Source organism: Salvelinus fontinalis, unplaced genomic scaffold (assembly GCF_029448725.1).
Source record: "Salvelinus fontinalis isolate EN_2023a unplaced genomic scaffold, ASM2944872v1 scaffold_1965, whole genome shotgun sequence".
Classification (NCBI taxonomy): domain Eukaryota; kingdom Metazoa; phylum Chordata; class Actinopteri; order Salmoniformes; family Salmonidae; genus Salvelinus; species Salvelinus fontinalis.
This window is the reverse complement of record NW_026602174.1, coordinates 3053-23260: the sequence shown is the minus strand read 5'-3', so window position 1 is coordinate 23260 and position 20208 is coordinate 3053. Positions and strand designations below refer to the sequence as shown.

General features: G+C 40.4%; 1 protein-coding gene across 2 annotated transcripts; it reads left to right on the top strand.

Annotated features, from left to right (window-relative positions):
* Window positions 1-8049: 8049 nt before the first annotated feature.
* Window positions 8050-11163, top strand: LOC129850364 (uncharacterized). Of its 2 annotated transcripts, XM_055916817.1 has the most exons (4): window positions 8055-8468; window positions 8660-8913; window positions 9654-9760; window positions 10247-11163. In XM_055916817.1, the coding sequence occupies exons 2-4, from the start codon at window positions 8795-8797 to the stop codon at window positions 10486-10488; spliced, it is 468 nt and encodes a 155-aa protein (XP_055772792.1). In that variant the 5' UTR covers window positions 8055-8468; window positions 8660-8794; the 3' UTR covers window positions 10489-11163. The 2 variants fall into 2 exon arrangements, with proteins under 2 accessions (XP_055772791.1, XP_055772792.1); XM_055916816.1 differs by lacking the exon at window positions 8660-8913 and having other exon boundaries at window positions 8050-8468.
* The last annotated feature ends 9045 nt before the right edge of the window (window positions 11164-20208 follow it).

Below are 20208 nucleotides of genomic sequence, written 5' to 3'. Positions count from 1 at the left end.
TGATAATGTATTAGATCTAAATATGCTGTGATAATGTATTAGATCTAAATATGCTGTGATAATGTATTAGATCTAAATATGCTGTGATAATGTATTAGATCTAAATATGCTGTGATAATGTATTAGATCTAAATATGCTGTGATAATGTATTAGATCTAAATATGCTGTGATAATGTATTAGATCTAAATATGCTGTGATAATGTATTAGATCTAAATATGCTGTGATAATGTATTAGATCTAAATATGCTGTGATAATGTATTAGATCTAAATATGCTGTGATAATGTATTAGATCTAAATATGCTGTGATAATGTATTAGATCTAAATATGCTGTGATAATGTATTAGATCTAAATATGCTGTGATAATGTATTAGATCTAAATATGCTGTGATAATGTATTAGATCTAAATATGCTGTGATAATGTATTAGATCTAAATATGCTGTGATAATGTATTAGATCTAAATATGCTGTGATAATGTATTAGATCTAAATATGCTGTGATAATGTATTAGATCTAAATATGCTGTGATAATGTATTAGATCTAAATATGCTGTGATAATGTATTAGATCTAAATATGCTGTGATAATGTATTAGATCTAAATATGCTGTGATAATGTATTAGATCTACTGCACAACAACGTCATTCCTACACAACAATTGTTTTGTTAAGTTATCTTTTTTTAAATTTCCGCTTGCTTTTTGACTGCGAAAGTGATCTGGACTAAGAAAAGATGGGTGACAACTTAACCCTACTCCATAGGGGCATCCCTCTGTTGACTGTTCATTGCTAAGTAATTGTCTGCTTGTGGTCAATGCACTGATGAGCCAATGTTAATTTTAACAGGATGTGTGTAGGGTATTGCATTCAATTTCTGCATTTGTAAGCAGTGTTTCATTTTGAACTTGGGAAGGTCCTAACAATAATGTTTGATACGTTGATTGTGCATTGAACAAAAATATAAATGCAACATGTAAAGTGTTGGTCCCATGTTTCATGAGCTGAAATAAAATATCCCTGACATTTTCCATAGGCACAAAAAGCGTATTTCTGCAATTGGCATACTGACTGCAGGAATGTTCACCAGAGCTGTTGCCAGAGAATTTAATGTTAATTTCTCTATCATAAGCCGCCTCCAACGTCATTTTAGAAAATGTTGTACGTCCAACCGGCCTCACAACCGCAGACCATGTGTATGGTGTTGTGTGGGAGTGGTTTGCCGATGTCAACATTGTGAACAGAGTTAATGAATTAAACTTTTTTCTTGTTAAAAAATTTGGCACATAGAATTGATTATACTATTGTATGGAAAGATGGAATCTGATAGCTGTGTGTTTCAGGTCCGATGTGGGAAGTGTGGAAACGGACTTGGTCATGAGTTTGTGGGCGACGGGCCAAAGAAAGGACTCTCACGCTTCTGAATATTCAGCAGCTCACTGAAGTTCGTCCCTAAAGGTATGGGTTCACTTAAACTATGTAGTCACGGAATCTCAAGCCAATCTGATTAGATAATAGTCAACATGTTAATGTCTCTGGTTGATACCTAACCAATCTGACTGAGCACACGTTAACCACTGGATAGTTAATGTTACACTTAAAAACGTTGATGAATTCAAATGTTGTCCTTTCTCTCCACAGATAAGGTAGATGGACAGTAAGGTGAGCTGCAGGGGTATGGAGTCACAGTGGTGGTAGAGCAGTAGGATTGTCTGGAGTCTGCTGCTGAAGGAGTGGAGGACAGTGGATGAAGTGTCCTGTGATAAAGCCCCCTCTGGGACCTCCAGGACACTGATGGTCAATGTCTTCACTGGACAAGGACAGGGCAACTCCCACCAAATAGTCAGCTACATTATGCAATAATACACAATCATAATATAACAATAATACACAATCATAACACAGACAAGTACAAGGAGTTACACGATTACACAAAGATAGTCACTTAATCATTGTTTTATCTTAACATTGTCAGTCTAAAGGGGGATTGCTATGTAGCCTTCATAGTGTTGAATGTAACTTCAAAATGTCCTAATTTATATATAGTAGTGAAAGCAAACAAAAGTGCTCTGACTTATGGCTCAATCTACCAATGTATGTTAATCAGTTCTATCAATGATTTTATGAGCCTCTTAAAGATTTACAGTGTTAATAAAATCTCAATCGTCTTAACGGTCACAATGTATAATATGCAAACAAAAAGAGAAATGAAACTGAGAAATAAAGATGTACTTTTATAGAAGATTACATTATTTGTTTGTTTATATTTTTATGGGCACAACGTTAACAAGTGTGCCATGAAAATAGTTTTTCAGCCATCTTTATAACAAACACATCAATCATGCCAGTATTTTACTGTACTCACCTCAAGAGATTAGCAGACCTGAAAATACTAAATCGTTAATATATACTCAATCATTACTCAGGTTATACAATTAATCTTGTTCCACATCTTTCACGGTGACATTTTTTTATTTATTTGATGCATTATACTCCCACCATGTGGCAGACATGAGACCACGCATTACCGAATCAGGACGGGCTTGTCAGTTGGTCTGGCAATGAATGTGGGCTGGACTCACAAATATCCACCCCTCCAAAAATGCTAACCTGATATTTGTGCCTCTACCTTTATCACTCATCATTATTCGCGATTCATTAAGGACTATCTGTAATCATGGTAGCATCCACATTAATGTAGAATTGTTTACAAACATTATATTCTTATTTACAATAAATGTGACTAAAAAATGACAATACATTATTTACCATTCATTTCTATTGGGCACAAAATAATCTGAAACGCAACCAAAACAAACACCAAATGCATCCAACAAGTTAGTAGAGTCACAAGCTTGATGTAGTCATTGCTAACCTGAATGAGGGAGACTCATATCTCCCTCATTAACTTTAAGCATCAGCTGTCAGAGCAGCTTACAGATCGTTGCACCTGTACATAGCCCATCCAACTACCTCATCCCCATATTGTTATTATTATTTTGCACCCCAGTATCTCTACTTGCACATTCATCTTCTGCACATCTATCACTCCAGTGTTTAATTGCTAAATTCTAATTACTTTGCCACTATGGCCTATTTATTGCCTTACCTCCCTAATCTTACCTCATCTGCACACACTGTATATAGACTTTTCTATTGTGTTATTGACTGTATGTTTGTTTATTCCATGTGTAACTCTCTGTTGTTGTTTCTGTCGCACTGCTTTGCTTTATCTTGGCCAGGTTGCAGTTTTAAATGAGAACTTGTTCTCAACTGGCCTACCTGGTTAAATAAAGGTGAAATAAAAATGCCTTCTCTCAGACCATCCACCAGGACAGTGTGTTCAGAATGGGGATATGAGCTCTCCTCCACATGGCCTGTATTCTCTCAGACCATCCACCAGGACAGTGTGTTCAGAATGGGGATATGAGCTCTCCTCCACTTGGCCTGCCTTCTCTCAGACCATCCACCAGGACAGTGTGTTCAGAATGGGGATATGAGCTCTCCTCCACATGGCCTGTATTCTCTCAGACCATCCACCAGGACAGTGTGTTCAGAATGGGGATATGAGCTCTCCTCCACATGGCCTGCCTTCTCTCAGACCATCCACCAGGACAGTGTGTTCAGAATGGGGATATGAGCTGTCTTCCACATGGCCTGTCTTCTCTCAGACCATCCACCAGGACAGTGTGTTCAGAATGGGGATATGAGCTGTCTTCCACATGGCCTGCCTTCTCTCAGACCATCCACCAGGACAGTGTGTTCAGAATGGGGATATGAGCTCTTCTCAACATGGCCTGTCTTCTCTCAGACCATCCACCAGGACAGTGTGTTCAGAATGGGGATATGAGCTGTCTTCCACATGGCCTGCCTTCTCTCAGACCATCCACCATGACAGTGTGTTCAGAATGGGGATATGAGCTCTCCTCCACATGGCCTGCCTTCTCTCAGACCATCCACCATGACAGTGTGTTCAGAATGGGGATATGAGCTCTCCTCCACATGGCCTGCCTTCTCTCAGACCATCCACCAGGACAGTGTGTTCAAATCCCCTGAGGATTGGGGACCAGTGAAGGTGTGTTGTGTGTGCAGTCAGAGAGGGACGGATTCACCCTTATGGCCTATAGGAGTCCTAACGTGTGTAGGGGTTGTTTGTGACTTTGTGTGATTGTTGTCAATGGAGGTTTTAGTTTTCCACCAACTTATTTTACAACGGAACACATAACATGTTTTATGTGTCCCCTTTTAACAAGGATACAGAACGTTAAAACAGAGGGAATCCTTTCTGGGTGTTTGTTTCAGGTCTGTTGTGTGGAAATGGACTGGGTCATGAGTTCTTATACGACGGAGCAAGAGAGGGACTCCTACTCCTGAATATTCAGCAGCTCACATTCATCCCTAAAGGTGGGAATTCAGTGTGTTTGACCTGTGTGAGCAGAAAGAGTTATCCTGTGTAGAATAGAACTCATTTGAAAAACAACTCAAAGACACTAATGGAGGATTAAGGATGGTATTTTTGTATTCTCCTCTGATATAGAGTACTACAGAATATACTCTGACCCTGCTCCCCAGCTACTCTCTCCAATGTTAAGGTAGATATAATACAGTAAGGTGGGCAGCAGGGGTATGGAGTCACAGTGGTGGTAGAGCAGTAGGATTGTCTGGAGTCTGTGCTGAAGGTGTGCAGGACAGTGCACGAAGTGTCCTGGGATAATAGCCTAAAAAGTAGTTAGATTGGCTTTTATAACACATAAGCCAATAGCCATCTATTACACATTAAATACACTTATTTTTATTAAATACAAGTCATCACGTATGACAATGAAACACTAAATTAATGAATAATAATTGCCAAATAATCCTCTGTTAAAGTTCAATTCGGGGACTGTCTGCGTATTTTAACTGTTTTATCAATGTTTATTCACTTCTGAATCTCAGTCTCTTCAGCCAGCGAGTGGGTCTTAGTTTATGATCTCTGGTAAAGAGTGACTTTGGTGTTGAATTACATTACATAGCCACTTCCACTGGAGACTGGAAAGTCCCACCTATTTCATTCGCTGAAAGGCCCGTCACTTCTTGGCAGACAGATACTCAAACGAAGCACAATGCTGGAAATCTATCTGCATCCACATAAACTAGTCCTGGCATCGTTCTATGAAAAACACAGAAGGTTTATATTGAATTAAATAGAAGAAAACAGAGAGACAGAGAGAGAGAGAGAGAAACAGGCAGTTCCTTAATGTATCCATTGGCGGTATTATACAGCCCAAGCATTAAGGAACTGACAATCTCTCTTCTCACTCTCTCTCTGTTTTCTTCTATTCAATTATAGGTAGCCTAATATTTAATCCCTTAGTTAAGTGGGCAGGGGGAACACATGACAGGCATTCATTTGGAATATGGTATAAGGTTATAAGGTATTATATACGCCAATTGTCATCTATAAGGCATTTATTCAGTGATTTTCTTCTTTGTCAAAAATAAATGTTTATTTATTCACAACTAGGATCTGATGGGTAACACTTTATTTTAAGGGTCCATAATAAACCATCAAGTGAATGGGCAAGACAAAATATTGAAGTGCCTTTGAACGGGATTTGGTAGTAGGTGCCAGGGGGTGTGTTTTTCACGCTCCACAGTTTCCGGCATGGATCAAGAATGGTCCACCACCCATAGGACATCCAGCCAACTTGACACAACTGTGGGAAGCATTGGAGTTAAAATGAATGCTTTCAACACCTTGCAGAGAGCATGCCCCGATTAAATTGATGCTGTTCTGAGGGCAAAAGGGGGGGTGTCAGCTTTCTGTCAGGTTTTCTGTGTTATAGGTGGCAGAGATGTGTCAATCAGTATATTGGACTTTTCTGTGATGTTCCCCAGCTCTGTGTTCTGTCTAATTCCTCCCCCTCCTGTTGACAAGGAGCTGCTGGCGCGGTGTAATCTCAGAATCTCTAGCTAACTGCTGGTCCTCCCTGTTTACCTGACCGGAGAATACGCTCACGGGTGTCACACTCGATAAGTCCTGCGTATCGGGCTTCAACCCGTTTTCTCTGGTCAAAGGCAGGGGTTCAGCACTTCGTCTGGGCAAAGGACTAATGCTCAACAGGCTAGACTCCCAGTGCTCCTTTAAGTGTGCCTTAAACACCAAGCCCCTTTTGGTTTCCTGCTTGAGCCCACAGTAATGGTCTGGTAACGGGCTACCTGTGGTAGAGCCTCTTAAGCTAAGGTTGTTATCAGTGTTCCCTTTTCTCCTGAACACTTTATTCAACCAATAGAGTAACTAGTTAGGGAAAACCAGTAAGACTTCATGTTTGGTTTCACAAGTTATATCTTTTATTCGTTTTTTTCTATACAACTTGTTTCTTTCAGAAGAGATTGTTTGCTTCTTGAACTCTCTTTCACAACACCTTTACAATGACTTTTAATAGTTCTATCTTACCCTATAGCTTTCCTCATGACAACACTTCAAGGTGTCAATGGCCCAAATTCTGCACTCTTCTGGCAATTAAGCCCATGCCTTCCTCAAATAAAGTTATACAACACATCATTCCCTTCACATGTGATGCTGTTAAACAAAGTTAGATGACACATGTTCCCCTTCACATATGACGATGACCCACGGTGATGTCTCCTCCAATGCCCACCTGCTGTTCTACAGCTCTATCAGCTCTGACCCAGGGCTTGAGTTCAACAGGTTGCTTCCATATAAGGTGAACTCCACCCTCCGGCAGCAGAATATCTCTACTTTAAATGGGTCATGCTGTATTCCAGCTGCTCGAGGCTGGCTCTTCTTCTGCTGATGATTTTTCTTCTTCTGATTCTTTGTTTTACGACCAGCAGAGTCCTGCTTGGGGACTGGAGGAGTCATTAGGTCACCAGGACTTGGGCCAATCACGACAACCCCTCCATGGAGTCATCCAATGGTTGTGAATCCTGTGACCTTGCCTCGTCCAAAAAGATTCCTTTACCCCGACCCCCAATAGTCTCTTTATGTATTCTGAAAATAAATAGAAACTCAACTTGCAACAATTTCAAAGTTTGTACTGACTTACAGTTCATATGAGGAAATCAGCCAATTTAAATACATCAATTAGGCCCTAATCTATACCTTAAAAAAAAGGTAGAAATTTATATTTTATGAACGTATTTTTAAAAGGTTGGAATAAATCTTTACATTTCCTTGGTTTTCTCTAGTAAAACCATGCTGACTACAAGTTTAGACAGCTGGCCCTAGACTCATTTAGCTGACATTGGCTAATTGAGTGACTGCTGATGCACAACCAAATGTCAACATTGCACCTTCTGTACCACAGATGATGTATTAGGTGTTTGGTTGATAATGCACAGCAGTGTACCAGTAGTGGATCCAGAGACCCCCCCCCCCCCCTTCCTTCCAAAGGCTTTAAACTTTTAGAGGTTATTAATGTTAAGGCTTTACGAGAGGAAACCAAGGAAATGTAAAGGTTTATACCAACCTTTTAAAAACACGTTCATAAATATAAATACTGTATATAGACCTAGTAGATAGATAGATATATAGATCAGCTGCCTGTCTGACTTGTGTGTAAATAACACAGGCCCAAATGTTTGGTCAGGGAAGGATTATTGTCATTATGTTAGTGATTCTTCACCAACAGTGTTTGCTTGAAGCACTTTACTGTGGCAGTTATAAATGAACCACTTCATAACTATACACCTTGGGCTGTTTGGGAGGGTGCACCATTCTAGAACATTTAGATAGAAAGTGTGGAACAGGCATGGTTCTCAGTCATAAACAGTAGGGCATCATGTGAGCTGCTCTGTGCATTGCATTTCTATATAGAACACTCAGAACATCGCCCCACCCATTTAATAATCCCCTGTTCAAACCCTTACTATCCTACAAGTTCTCCCTTAAAGTACATAAGTTCAGAATGTGGATATGAGCTCTTCTCCAGCAATTCCAAGTTTGAGCATTCCTCCCCATGGCCTGCCTTTTCCAACACAAACAAACAGGCCTATTTATAGACTTTGACTCATTGGTCATGTGCTGCTCTACAGCACCACCACTGTGCTGTGCCGTCTGGCAAACATTTCTAACTGCGTCAAGAGTAAAAGAGCTCAGCTCGGGGAGGACATTTGCTGGGAACCCAGAGTTGAGCTACAAGCCATTGTAGGCTACCAAGAGTTGAAATGGGTCTTCCAGCCTTGGGTCTGATACCGTTTTTGGGGCCCCTTGCGTTTCCAGTAGCATTGGGAACAATCGCAGTAGGGGGGTTTATATTGATTAAGGCGATTCATAAGAAACCTTCGTATCATCCAGGAAGTCCCATAATAACACGTTCCGTGATGGTAAAGTCAAATAAAGCTTCTGGAAATGAACCCACTGGAAATGCTGGCAGCAAGAAGACAGAAGAAGAGCGTAGCAGCAATGAAACTACGATCATAATTGCTTACGGCCTTGGAGTGGTTGACACTTATAAAAAGTAGGTCTATAATTTTTACATATTTCTATCAAGTCTGCTTTACCCACTGAGTACAATGGGCCTTTTGATTCATAAGAGCATGGATAGGCCATTATTTTCATGATATAATTCCTATTACATTGTAGAATTCCTTTTGAATTGACACAAGAATGATGTTAGCCTACTGATACTTCCTTTTCTCTCCTCATAAGGGTTAAAAAAGGTAGACCATCTCAGTTTGGTCCGGGTAACTTTCGCACCATATTCCACCATTGGCTTCTCTGAGGATAGCCCGAAACCATGAACGACTGGATCGTCTCCTACAAGTGAATCCAAGGCTTCATGAGATGATCATGAGCCTTGATTATGACCCAACTGGACAGAACCTGTTAACCATGAGGGTTCTTTACCAGGATCACAGAGATGCTCTGACCACTGGAAACAGCAGGGAATCTCAAGTATCCAGGTGAATGCTTTAGAGTAGGTGTAACAGTATAACTTTAAACCGTCCCCTCGCCCCGACACGGGCGCGAACCAGGGACCCTCTGCACACATCAACAACAGTCAACCACGAAGCCTTGTTACCCATCGCTCCACAAAAGCCGCGGAGCAAGGGGCAACACTACTTAAGTCTCAGAGCAAGTGACGTAACTGATTGAAATGCTACTAGCGCGCACCCGCTAACTAGCTAGCCATTTCACATCCGTTACACTCACCCCCCTTTCAACCTCCTCCTTTTCCGCAGCAACCAGTGATCCGGGTCACGGCACCAATGTAACAGTATAACTTTAAACTGTCCCCTCGCCCCGACACGGGCGCGAACCAGGGACCCTCTGCACACATCAACAACAGTCAACCACGAAGCCTCGTTACCCATCGCTCCACAAAAGCCGCGGCTCTTGCAGAGCAAGGGGCAACACTACTTAAGTCTCAGAGCAAGTGACGTAACTGATTGAAATGCTACTAGCGCGCACCCGCTAACTAGCTAGCCATTTCACATCCGTTACATAGGCAACACCTTTTCTGTGTTATCGTGTATGGTTTAGCAGATATGAAGGAAAATACATTGTCCAGTTATGGCAGAATAGCAAAATGGCCACCATGATGACGATGCGTGATGTCGTACATGGCGCCGTAGTTATTCTCGGCCTTCAAAACATAGGTGTAGTCATCACCTTTTCTGTTATCATGTTTTCTGTGTTCTAGTCGTCTGCTGGCAGAGACAATCCTAGACGGAGATGCTGCACTTATGCTGAGGAAGGCTTTTATCATGGGTCATCCTATATCTTCCCGGCAGCTCAGAGAAGACGCAGGTAAAAACATTGATTATTTTCCTGTTCCCTCATTTTACAGTAGATACTGTAGATCTTTAGCGTCTCTTACAAAAGTAACAATTTCACAAAGTTTGTCTTAGTCGCTGAGTTTGCCTGTATGTTATATTAGGAGTATTTTACAAAAAAACTAAGATATGCATAAAGTATATTTCTCACCAGTCCACCAATGATATGGTCTCAGAATATCATCATTTTGAATAATGGAGCATCAGAGCTAGACTAATAGAAAACATGTGTTTGGTTCTTAGAATACTGTTATCAACACTTGCTCTTGCTTTCAGGCGACTTGAAGCTAAATGCCTTGAATGTGTGGGACAATTTGGGATTTCATCAAAAATGGACTAATGAAAAAAAAAACTTTTTTTTACATAAAAATAAATAAATAAAAATACATAATTGCTTTTTGAGTAAAATGCCACTTTAAAGTTCACATTTTCCCTATTTGAAACTATTTACTTATTCTAGGATTGGCCGCACCATATACCGATGGTAACATTGACATGTCTGATGAAGGAACAAGGGACTACTACAGATATGGCTACATTGAGCTGGTAAATGCATACCACAAGAAGGGGATAATCAACAAGAATCAAGCAAAAAAGCTAATTTCATGGGTGGAAAGAGACATGCACCTGGACCAGGATACCCAAGAGTATGAGGAGATCCTTGATTACATTAAACGTCATTTTCGTGTTTTCCGGTGGTAGAAATGGCAAACAAACTCAGACAATACAGAGTAAATACAGATTGTGTACTCTAACGGGAGTTCCCAAGTTAAAAACGTTTCTATGATATGCAAATTATGGAATTCAGTATTGTTGGATTCTAGTTTGAAATATACTAATTCCTGTGACCATTCTAGAACTCATTGATTAATTTACATGTATAAGGAATGCATATGCTGGGGTCAAGGAAGGGTACATAGGGACTTATGGAAAGTTACTGAGTGTAGAAAGTTCATATTCTGCTCCATGTTTCTAAGGAGGGAGTTGAAGGGCAATAGTTAGTCTCGGATAAGGCAGGCCAGCTGAGGAACTAGGGAGGAGCGAGGAATGTGTCTCGAGGTCAAGTCAACAGATGAAGTGAGAAGAAACCTCTGGGAGGCAGGCCAGAGAGACCCACCACAACGACTCTTCTACTACAGTCCTATTTCACACATACACTTCCACGCATGAAGGTTTAAGTATCAGGCAGGGCTATGACTACACCAGTGAGAGGAACCAATTAAGTTTCTGCCTAGCAACAGAGATGTATTGGCTGTATAAATGTGTAAGGACATGATCCCACATATTAGAAGGTAATAAATATATGTGCTTGTGTAATCATGCCTTGTCTTTGCAGCTGTATGACCAAGTGGGTGAATAAACTTGGTTTGAGGTTTGTGTAGTCGTCCGTTTGAGTTTTTACTCCGTTTGTTCAGAATCTAACAGTATAAATATCATAATGAGGAGTATAATTTATTGTTGATAATTGTTGCAAAGTTTTTTGGCCTACTGGTATAGTCGGTGCCTGGTAGGTTATGTTCAGCAGTGTACTAGTAGTAGATCCTGTCTGCCACTGTGGCATTGGTAAATGTACAGCCTATAGATTCTCTGCAAAATGTTTAGATTTCCTGATTCTCTGCATTTATTGTAACATTATGCAGCATAAATCAGCTATTTTGGAAGCAGCAGACAGTGAGTAGACATTACTTTCTTATTTGTATTAGATCTTCTGTTTGTCCAGCTCCTGTGTAAATTTTAGCTGTGTGTAAATCCCTCTACTTTCACAGATCCTTCATCTACCAGAAGAGTGCAGTAGCAGGTGTCCACCTGTTGATGGTGCCGTCCTCTTTGATAATACAATTCTGAGGCCCTGGTAGATAAATGTGATCAACGCTGCCGTGTGTTTTGTCCATAATTATGACACACCAATGGACAATTGTAATGATGTATGCTGAGAGTCGGGAAGCAAGTTCAGGGAGTGAATACCCTTTTGTCAATAGGGGGGCGCCATTTCGACTTTGTAAAAATTCGTTCCCAAATTAAACTGCCTCTTACTCAATTCTTGCTCGTACAATATGCATATTATTATTACTATTGGATAGAAAACACTGTCTAGTTTCTAAAACCGTTTGAATTATTTCTCTGTGTGAAACAGAACTCATTCTGCAGCACACTTCCTGTCAGGAAGTGAGATTTCTGAAATCGAGGTCTCTGTTCTAGGGTCAGTTTATAAATTCCCATGTAAGATATGGGGCTACATGCACTGCATACGCCTTCCTCTAGATGTCAGTAAGCGGTGAGAATTTGAATGGAGTGGATTGCACCATCGGGGGCACTATAAAAGCTCTTGGAACGGAAGGTCCGACTTTTTCAATGGGGTGCCTGACGCAGGAGGGACATCACCATGGCGTCCTGAAAAGCTTTCGTTTTAGCAGTTCTATATCTCCGGCTCTGATTTAATTTGATTTTTGTCTTAAACTTCATAAGGTAGTTAATTTAAACCGACTTTTAGCAGTTTATATCAGTTTATTGCGATTTTCTGGAATTTCTTTGTCACGCGCTATCGCGAGTTGGACACCTCTCCGGCACATGGCTAGCGTTAGCTGCTATTTCTACAGGAGAAAAGGACATCTTTCAACCAAAAGACGATTGTTCTGGAGAAAGGACACCTTGCCCAAGATTCTGATGGAAGCTCAGCAAATAGTAAGAAGTCTTTATGCTGTTAATTCGTATTTATGTTGACAAATGTTAAACAATAATTCCGCCATGAATTTCAGGTGCGGTCTCGCTTTAGCGCACGCTGTATGCGTAGTAACGTTAATTTTAAAAATCTAACACAGCGGTTGCATTAAGAACTAATGTATTTTCATTTGCTGTCCAACCTGTATTTTTTTGTCAAGTTTATGATTAGTTATCGATTAGATTAGGTGCCTCTCCAAGATGGCGCCGGACAGATTGCTTGAAGTTTGGCCACTAATCACATTGTATAACCACGATTTGTGCCGCTACATATGCACATTTTCGAACAAACCCTATATGCATTGTGTAATATGATGTTACAGGACTGTCATCTGAAGAAGTTTATGAAGGTTAGTCAAAAATTATATACCTTTTTCCTGTTTGTTACGATCGCTAACCTTTGCTGCTGGTAAATGGCTTGTGTTTCTGGCTATTGTGGTAAGCTAATATAATGCTATATTGTGTTTTCGCTGTAAAACACTTAAAAAATCGGAAATATTGGCTGGATTCACAAGATGTTTGTCTTTCATTTGCTGTATGCTGTGTATTTTTCAGAAATGTTTTATGATGAGTATTTAGGTAATTCACGTTGCTCTCTGTAGTTATTCTAGTCGCTTTGGTGAGAGTTGTGATGGTGGCTGCAATGGTAAACTATGATTTATACCTGAAATATGCAAATTTTTCTAACAAAACATATGCTATACAATAAATATGTTATCAGACTGTCATCTGATGAATATGTTTCTTGGTTAGTGGCTATTTATATCTTTATTTGGTCGAATTTGTGATAGCTATCTATGCAGGAAAAAAATGGTGGAGTAAAAAAAGTTGTGTCTTTTGCTAACGTGGTTAGCTAATAGATTTACATATTGTGTCTTCCCTGTAAAACATTTTAAAAATCAGAAATGATGGCTGGATTCACAAGATGTGTATCTTTCATCTGGTGTCTTGGACTTGTGATTTAATGATATTTAGATGCTAGTATTTACTTGTGACGCGATGCTAGGCTATGCTAGTCAGCTTTTTTACTGATGGGGTGCTCCCGAATCCGGGATTGTGTGGAAGTAGAAGTTAATTAACAAATGAACAAAACAAGAAACACAAACAGCGCACTGACATGAAACAACAACAATGACGACTGGTGAAGAAACCAAAGGGAGTGACATATAAAGGGCAGGTAATCAAGGAGGTGATGGATTCCAGGTCAGTGTCATTATGCGCGTTTCGCTGGTGACAGGTGTGCGCCCTAACAAGCAGCCTGGTGACCCTGAGGCCAGAGAGGGAGCACACGTGACAACAATACACATCAGGCAGTCATTGTACAGTTAAAACATAATTAAGGAAACTTTCAGAAGTTTCTAACCACTATAAAAATGCTTGTAAACATCAGTAATGGATCCTCGTTAAAGGATTTAAAGCGTATTCATTCCAATTACAGGGCCTTGAAAGAGTTATTTGTTATTTTTGGTCACTACCTACCCGAGTCGGGAGGGGGTAATTTGCATGCCTGCTGCCTTCCTTGGATGTGGTAGCCGTTTCTGTCACACTCTGGCCTTTGTTATATTGATTTTCTTTATTAGTTTAGTTAGGTCAGGGTGTGACATGGGGTGTTTGTGTGTTTTGTCTAGTTTAGGGTGTGTGTATTGTTTAGGGGGTTTTGTATAGTGTATGGGGTTGGGTTAAGTAGAGAGGTTTAGGAAAGTCTATGGTTGCCTGGTTTGGTTCTCAATCAGAGACAGCTGTTTATTGTTGTCTCTGATTGGGAGCCATATTTAAGGCAGCCATAGGCTTTAGGTGATTGTGGGTAATTGTTTATGTTGAACGTTAGTAGCTTGTGTGTGCACTTTCGTTTATAGCTTCACGGTCGTTTATTGTTTCGTAAGAGTGTTTCGTGTAAAGTCTTCGTCTAATAAAAGGAAGATGTATGTCTCTCACGCTGCGCCTTGGTCCGCTTATTATGACGATCGTGACAGTTTCTCAGTTTTCCTCTCCGGAATCAAACCCTGATTCCCCCGTTACCCGTGGTCACCATGGTATACACAGAAACTACCATCGAAAGTTGATAGGGCAGACATTAGAATGAGACGCCAGTGGCACAAAGCTTCACCAAAAGCGTCCAGGGCACCCGAGAGCACCCTGTATGGGTTTTGGGTCTGATAAATGCATGTGTCCCTGAAGGTCAACACTTGTTGGCATATCTTATCTCTAGGATTACCACAGCTATCCAAGTAGCATTGGGGCGATCAATGGAACCACAACTGATTGAAGGAGCCATTTACAGTTTCACTGTACCAACCGTGTGTACTGAGACTTGCATGGCTTTGGGACAAGAACATGGCAGGATCAACCAGGTAGAGCAGGGAGGAACAGTCTCCAAAAGAGGCATGGCTGATGGGGGGCCTCCCAGGGTGGATCACGTGGATCATGGTCAGGAGGAGTGAAACTGGGAGGACAGACAGAGAGGGAGCAAGGGGATGGATGGTCTAATGCAGGGAGCGACAAACAGGAATGCAAATAGTCCGGGTAGCCATTTGATTAGCTGTTCAGGAGTCTTATGGCTTGGGGGTAGAAGCTGTTAAGGAGCCTTTTGGACCTAGATTTGGCTCTCCGGTACCGCTTGCTGTGCGGTAGCAGAGAGAACAGTCTATGACTAGGTTGGCTGGAGTCTTTGACAATTTTTAGGGCCTTCGTCTGACACCGCATGGTATAGAGTTCCTGGATGGCAGGAAGCTTGGCCCCAGTGATTTACTGGGCCATACTCACTACCCTCTCTAGTGCCTTGCGGTCGGAGGCCGAGCAGTTGCCATACCAGGCAGTGATGCAACCAGTCAGAATGCTCTCGATGGTGCAGCTTTAGAACTTTTTGAGGATCTGAATTGTGTTACACCAAGTGGACATTGCTTTTCGGGACAAAATATAATCAATCAGAACTATTTGGAAATATGGACTATTGTTTCTTGAAATAAACTTATGTGCTATAACTAAAAGACTATGTGAAGGGAATTTGATAAATTATTTTAATTTATTTACTGAAGTTCAATGTTCCACTACCTTACATGGGACAGTCACACCATGGGACAATTGTCACGTTTGGTTCAAAATTGTAAGAAAACAAATGACACATTGCCTAAGAATACTCATGATCCAATTAAAACAAAATCTAAGCTTTTAGGATTATATGCCATCATGGACAAAACAATGGGTCGTCATGTCAACTACCCATATGTGTTGTAAGTATCCCTATTAATCACTCATTGCAGTATTAAAAGTGTTGACGATAATATGTATGAACACACTTATTAACCATTACTATATATCCAATTCATTATATGTATAATTATACGTATTAATATATACAGTATCTAAATAATCTGCAGACCGTTAACTAATGCTCTCTTAATGATTTCATGAACCAATAACAGGTCTGTTACAACTGCTTTGTAATTGCAACAATAATTAATTTATATCTAGTTTATAAATCAACTATAAAGTATGAAAATACAATTATCAAACACCTTTTAATAGATCTTCTTAATCATTAATACGTCATTTATAAGAGTGTTTATGAATTGATAAAATACTGTTTATGAATAGCTTACTAATATTTATACATTTAGGAACATTGCTTTCTAAATGACTAATAAACTATTAATCCATCATAAATGCTTTATTTTAAAAATGTTTTTGTTTTTAAAGCTGTTGAATGTAGACTTCTGGTGCCAAAGCTGTCTGTATAAGTACACCTTGGACAAATGTTCTTTGGTGACCATTTCGAGAAATCATATGAAACTTCACTGTATGATACTAGTGTCATGATGTTGCCCTCTACCCCCCCTCCCTCTGCACCAGTCCTTTTCTATGCACCATCCCCCTACCTCGGCACCATCTCTCTCTGTCTCCTACAACCAGGCTGCTGTGGTCAGAGAGGTCGTAAATTCCTAGGGAAGATCCTGCCTCATGGCCAGACAGTATAGAGAGAGCGAGTTCATAGAGAGAACAAAGGAATTCCTTCCACCTCACAGAACTGGAGAACCGAACGACATTTATGTTCTGGAGAAGGTATAAAAGATCGGTGAAGAATCCAGCTAGGAACTGGTCGGTTTGGTACAATTTTGTGAAAGTCATGGGAGACAATACGGCCACATTACCATAACGCTGTTTATACAATAGCCTCAGATATGAGGCTTACATCTAATTGTTGTATAAGATGAATGAGTGAGGATGATACTGTTTGTGAAATTGTGTAATGTCATTTTGGACTGTTTAATGAAGGAAACTCCAATTCCCTTTGGAGTTTAACTAAATCAGAGGACCGCCCATGATCACAGTTATGGTCGGGCATCCTGGGACAGGCCCTTTTCTGCTCTTCCGAATAAAACCCCCACCCGGGTTTTCTATCACCAGACCGAGCTTACCTCAATTACGAGATGGCTAAAGGTTGCATACCAGCTTACCACGAGAGGGACAAGGTTTGAGTAGAGACCATAAACCTAAGGTTTGGATAGATGGCTGAATCTTTTAACCATACCACGTGGTTAAACTCTTAGACTATCGATACCGACAGAATAAGAACAAGTCTTTGATATTAATTACTAGTCTGCAGCTAGGAATTCGGTATCATTGAACGCGAAGACCGACAACCGCCGAAACATCTATCTAGAACGACATGAATGAATGTCACTCTGAACTATCCATTCTAACCACGACAGAGAGAGAGAGGGCGGACAGACTCTCCAACAGAAACAAACTTTTCAACAGAGATCCTGACGACACACTGAGCGTAAATATATATATATATATATTGATTGAAATTGTTCCCGAATGAGTGAGCGTTCATGTGCAAAGAATTAGCATTTCAATTGTTATAAATATCACTCTGTCTAACAAGCCGCCATGCCGGTTTAGCCCACTAGGGCACATCCGCTATCATTTCCTTGTAACCATATCTACCGTTTGTTATGCATTTCTGTGAGTACTTAGTTAGTAAATAAATATTTTAAGACAATTGATGTATGGATGACTCATAGTGAAGGCTGGGTTCGTGCAGATAACTAACCATTTACGATGTTTGGAATGAGACTAACGTGGGGTAAATAATAATTTATTAATTCGAAGACTAATTGATCAGATATTAAGATATCTGAAAGTTATATTAGGAAAATTATAACTTTGTAATATGAATATTTTCCTTGGTGCCCCGACTTCCTAGTTAATTACAGTTACATGATTAATCAGTTTAATTGCGTAATAATAATTACAGAGAGTTATTTGATAAATAAGTCTTCAGTTCAATGATGCCAAAGACACGGCACTAGACACCTTTAAAATGCATAATATATTACCCAAAACTCTAAAGTACAACCTCTACCACAGCTCTAAAACATGTGTCTTCCCTCTCACCTGCACCTTCGCCTGGGCAGCCACACCTTAAACAAAATGATCAATCACATTTCTCAATGCATCAATCAATAGCGCTCAATTAGGAGCACATGGTAGGAGCATGTACAGTAATCAAGAGGATTTCTTAAGCACGCAAAATAGTTCTACCTGAAATCAAAAAGTTTCTACCTGGAACCAAAAAGGGTTCTCCTATGGGGACTGCCAAATAACCTTTTTGGAACCCTTTTTTCTAAGTGTGTTTAAAGAGTAGGTCTATAATTTTGCTTAATTTTTGTGTGGAAGTACAGGTAGACCTAGGCCTAAGCTCATAAACCCACAACCAAATATTGCATTGCAGATAGAAAGGCCATGAAAAGAGCCAACAGGATTCCTTGATCTCCATGTCGGAGAGACATGTTTGTTCCTCATAGCATATTTCTGTCTGAATGTGTGTGTACAGTATGTGGGTGTGCACATGTGCACACGTGTGTATGTATCCAGGCACTCCTCAGCAGGCACTCCTCACCCAGCAATGTATAAAATCTCTCTTTCTCTTTCACTTAGAAACACACACATGCACACACACACACACTTAGAACTTGGACTCATTGGTCATATATTGCACAACTCCGCCCATCCCACAAGCCGCATGACAAACCTGTCTATGTGTCAAGATTATAACTTTTCAGAGTTAAGATCAGAGAGGACACATTTCCTGAGAACCAAGAGTAAGACATTGCAGACTACCAGTAGTTGAAATGGGTCTTCCAGCCCTCGGGCTGTTAGGGTTCCTGGGGCCAGTAGGGTGGGGGGCAGCAGCGCTGGTAGGGGTGGTTATATTTATTAAGGTGGTTAAAAAGAACAGAGAGAAGAAACTTTGTATTTCTCCAGGAACTAACAAGTGTTTTGGTGATGAGAGAACATGGTTCATGGAGGAAAAGTCTAATGAAGATTCTGGAAAAACTGGAAACGCTAGGAAGAAGAGAGAAGAACTGTGCCGTCATGACGAACATGATGATGACATAATAAAAGGTTACGGCCTTGGACATGTTCACAAATATAAAGAGTAAGTCTATCATTTCGGTACATTTTTGTGTGGAGGTACAGGTAGACCTAGGCCTAATCTCATCAACCCAGAATCAAATACTGTGTGAGCAGAGTACTTCAGCCATCTACTCGATTTTCTGGGTTCTGAGTGGATGACAGGGAGATATTGGACTGGTGTAAGAGGCAGAACCATGGTGGATCCATTTTGGTAACAGACAAATCCACCTCACACACTTTCCTTCAGCGTGATTTCTGACCTTAAACTTAATCAGAGTCTATTGACGGACCTGTCTACGTAACATAATAAAAATATCCCCAACAGAATCTGTCAGTTTAAACTGAAGATATCAGATATTTTGTCATGAGCTGCGTCTCAACCCACTGCATCGGCCTATGTCGGCCTTCCGCATCTGTAGTGGAAGGTGGCCGAACTACAGACCATGTGAGACATCCCAAAAATCGGTCTTCTCACGAAAACGTCTGGCCTACAAACTTATGGAAAGGGGAGAAGGAACAAGATGGGATTCTCCGATTTGCTCTATGGCGCACACAAGTGTCCCAGTACTCGTCTGAAGTTAACCCATACAAACCGATGGAAATCTGAAGGTAACCCATTCAAACTAATGAAAGGATTGAGGTAGTTTTGTGCCCCCAAAAATAAGGTGTTAAATATCTGTAAAAAATAAAAAATCACTTCTGTCATTTATCTGCATGTCCAACCCTTATATTTAGCCTCACAATGAAGTGTTTCACCAGTTTATTTCCAGGACAACCAGGGCTATAAGTGAAGCACAAAAACAGTTGCGTTCATGAGTTTTATTGATGAATGTCAATCAGAAAAATAAGGTCCGCCAAACAAAAACCTGATTAAGATGAATTTATAAGAATGCCGTAAGTATAGAAATTGTTTGCTCAGTGGGAAATGAATATTCAACTAGTCAGTGACAGCTGTGTGGAGTTTGTGACAGCAACTATGTGAACTTATTACAGTATTATAGACCCTACTGATTTCCTTTGATCTTCTATGTAGAATAAGTCTTTACCTTTGAACTACTATTGTGTAGCTTGTGAGCATCATAGAGCATGCTGTGTACATGTTTGTGACAGTCTCAATAGTTTGGAGCTCAAACCATTCGAACTCAACCAACATTTTTGTGAGAATTACCGCTCCTGGGCCCCTTCGGGATCCGCCCTTGTCTCACAAACATTGCTACCGTTAATCACACAGACTAATGGTTACTATCAATGGACGCAGAAGAAATAGAGGAGCAACAGACA

Coding starts and splice junctions, on each gene's coding strand:
- LOC129850364 (XM_055916816.1), top strand. CDS start 8,176: ATGGGTCTTCCAGCCTTGGGTCTGATACCGTTTTTGGGGCCCCTTGCG. Junction 8,469..9,653: donor GTGGTTGACACTTATAAAAA/GTAGGTCTATAA, acceptor TCTGTGTTCTAG/TCGTCTGCTGGCAGAGACAA. Junction 9,761..10,246: donor GCAGCTCAGAGAAGACGCAG/GTAAAAACATTG, acceptor TACTTATTCTAG/GATTGGCCGCACCATATACC.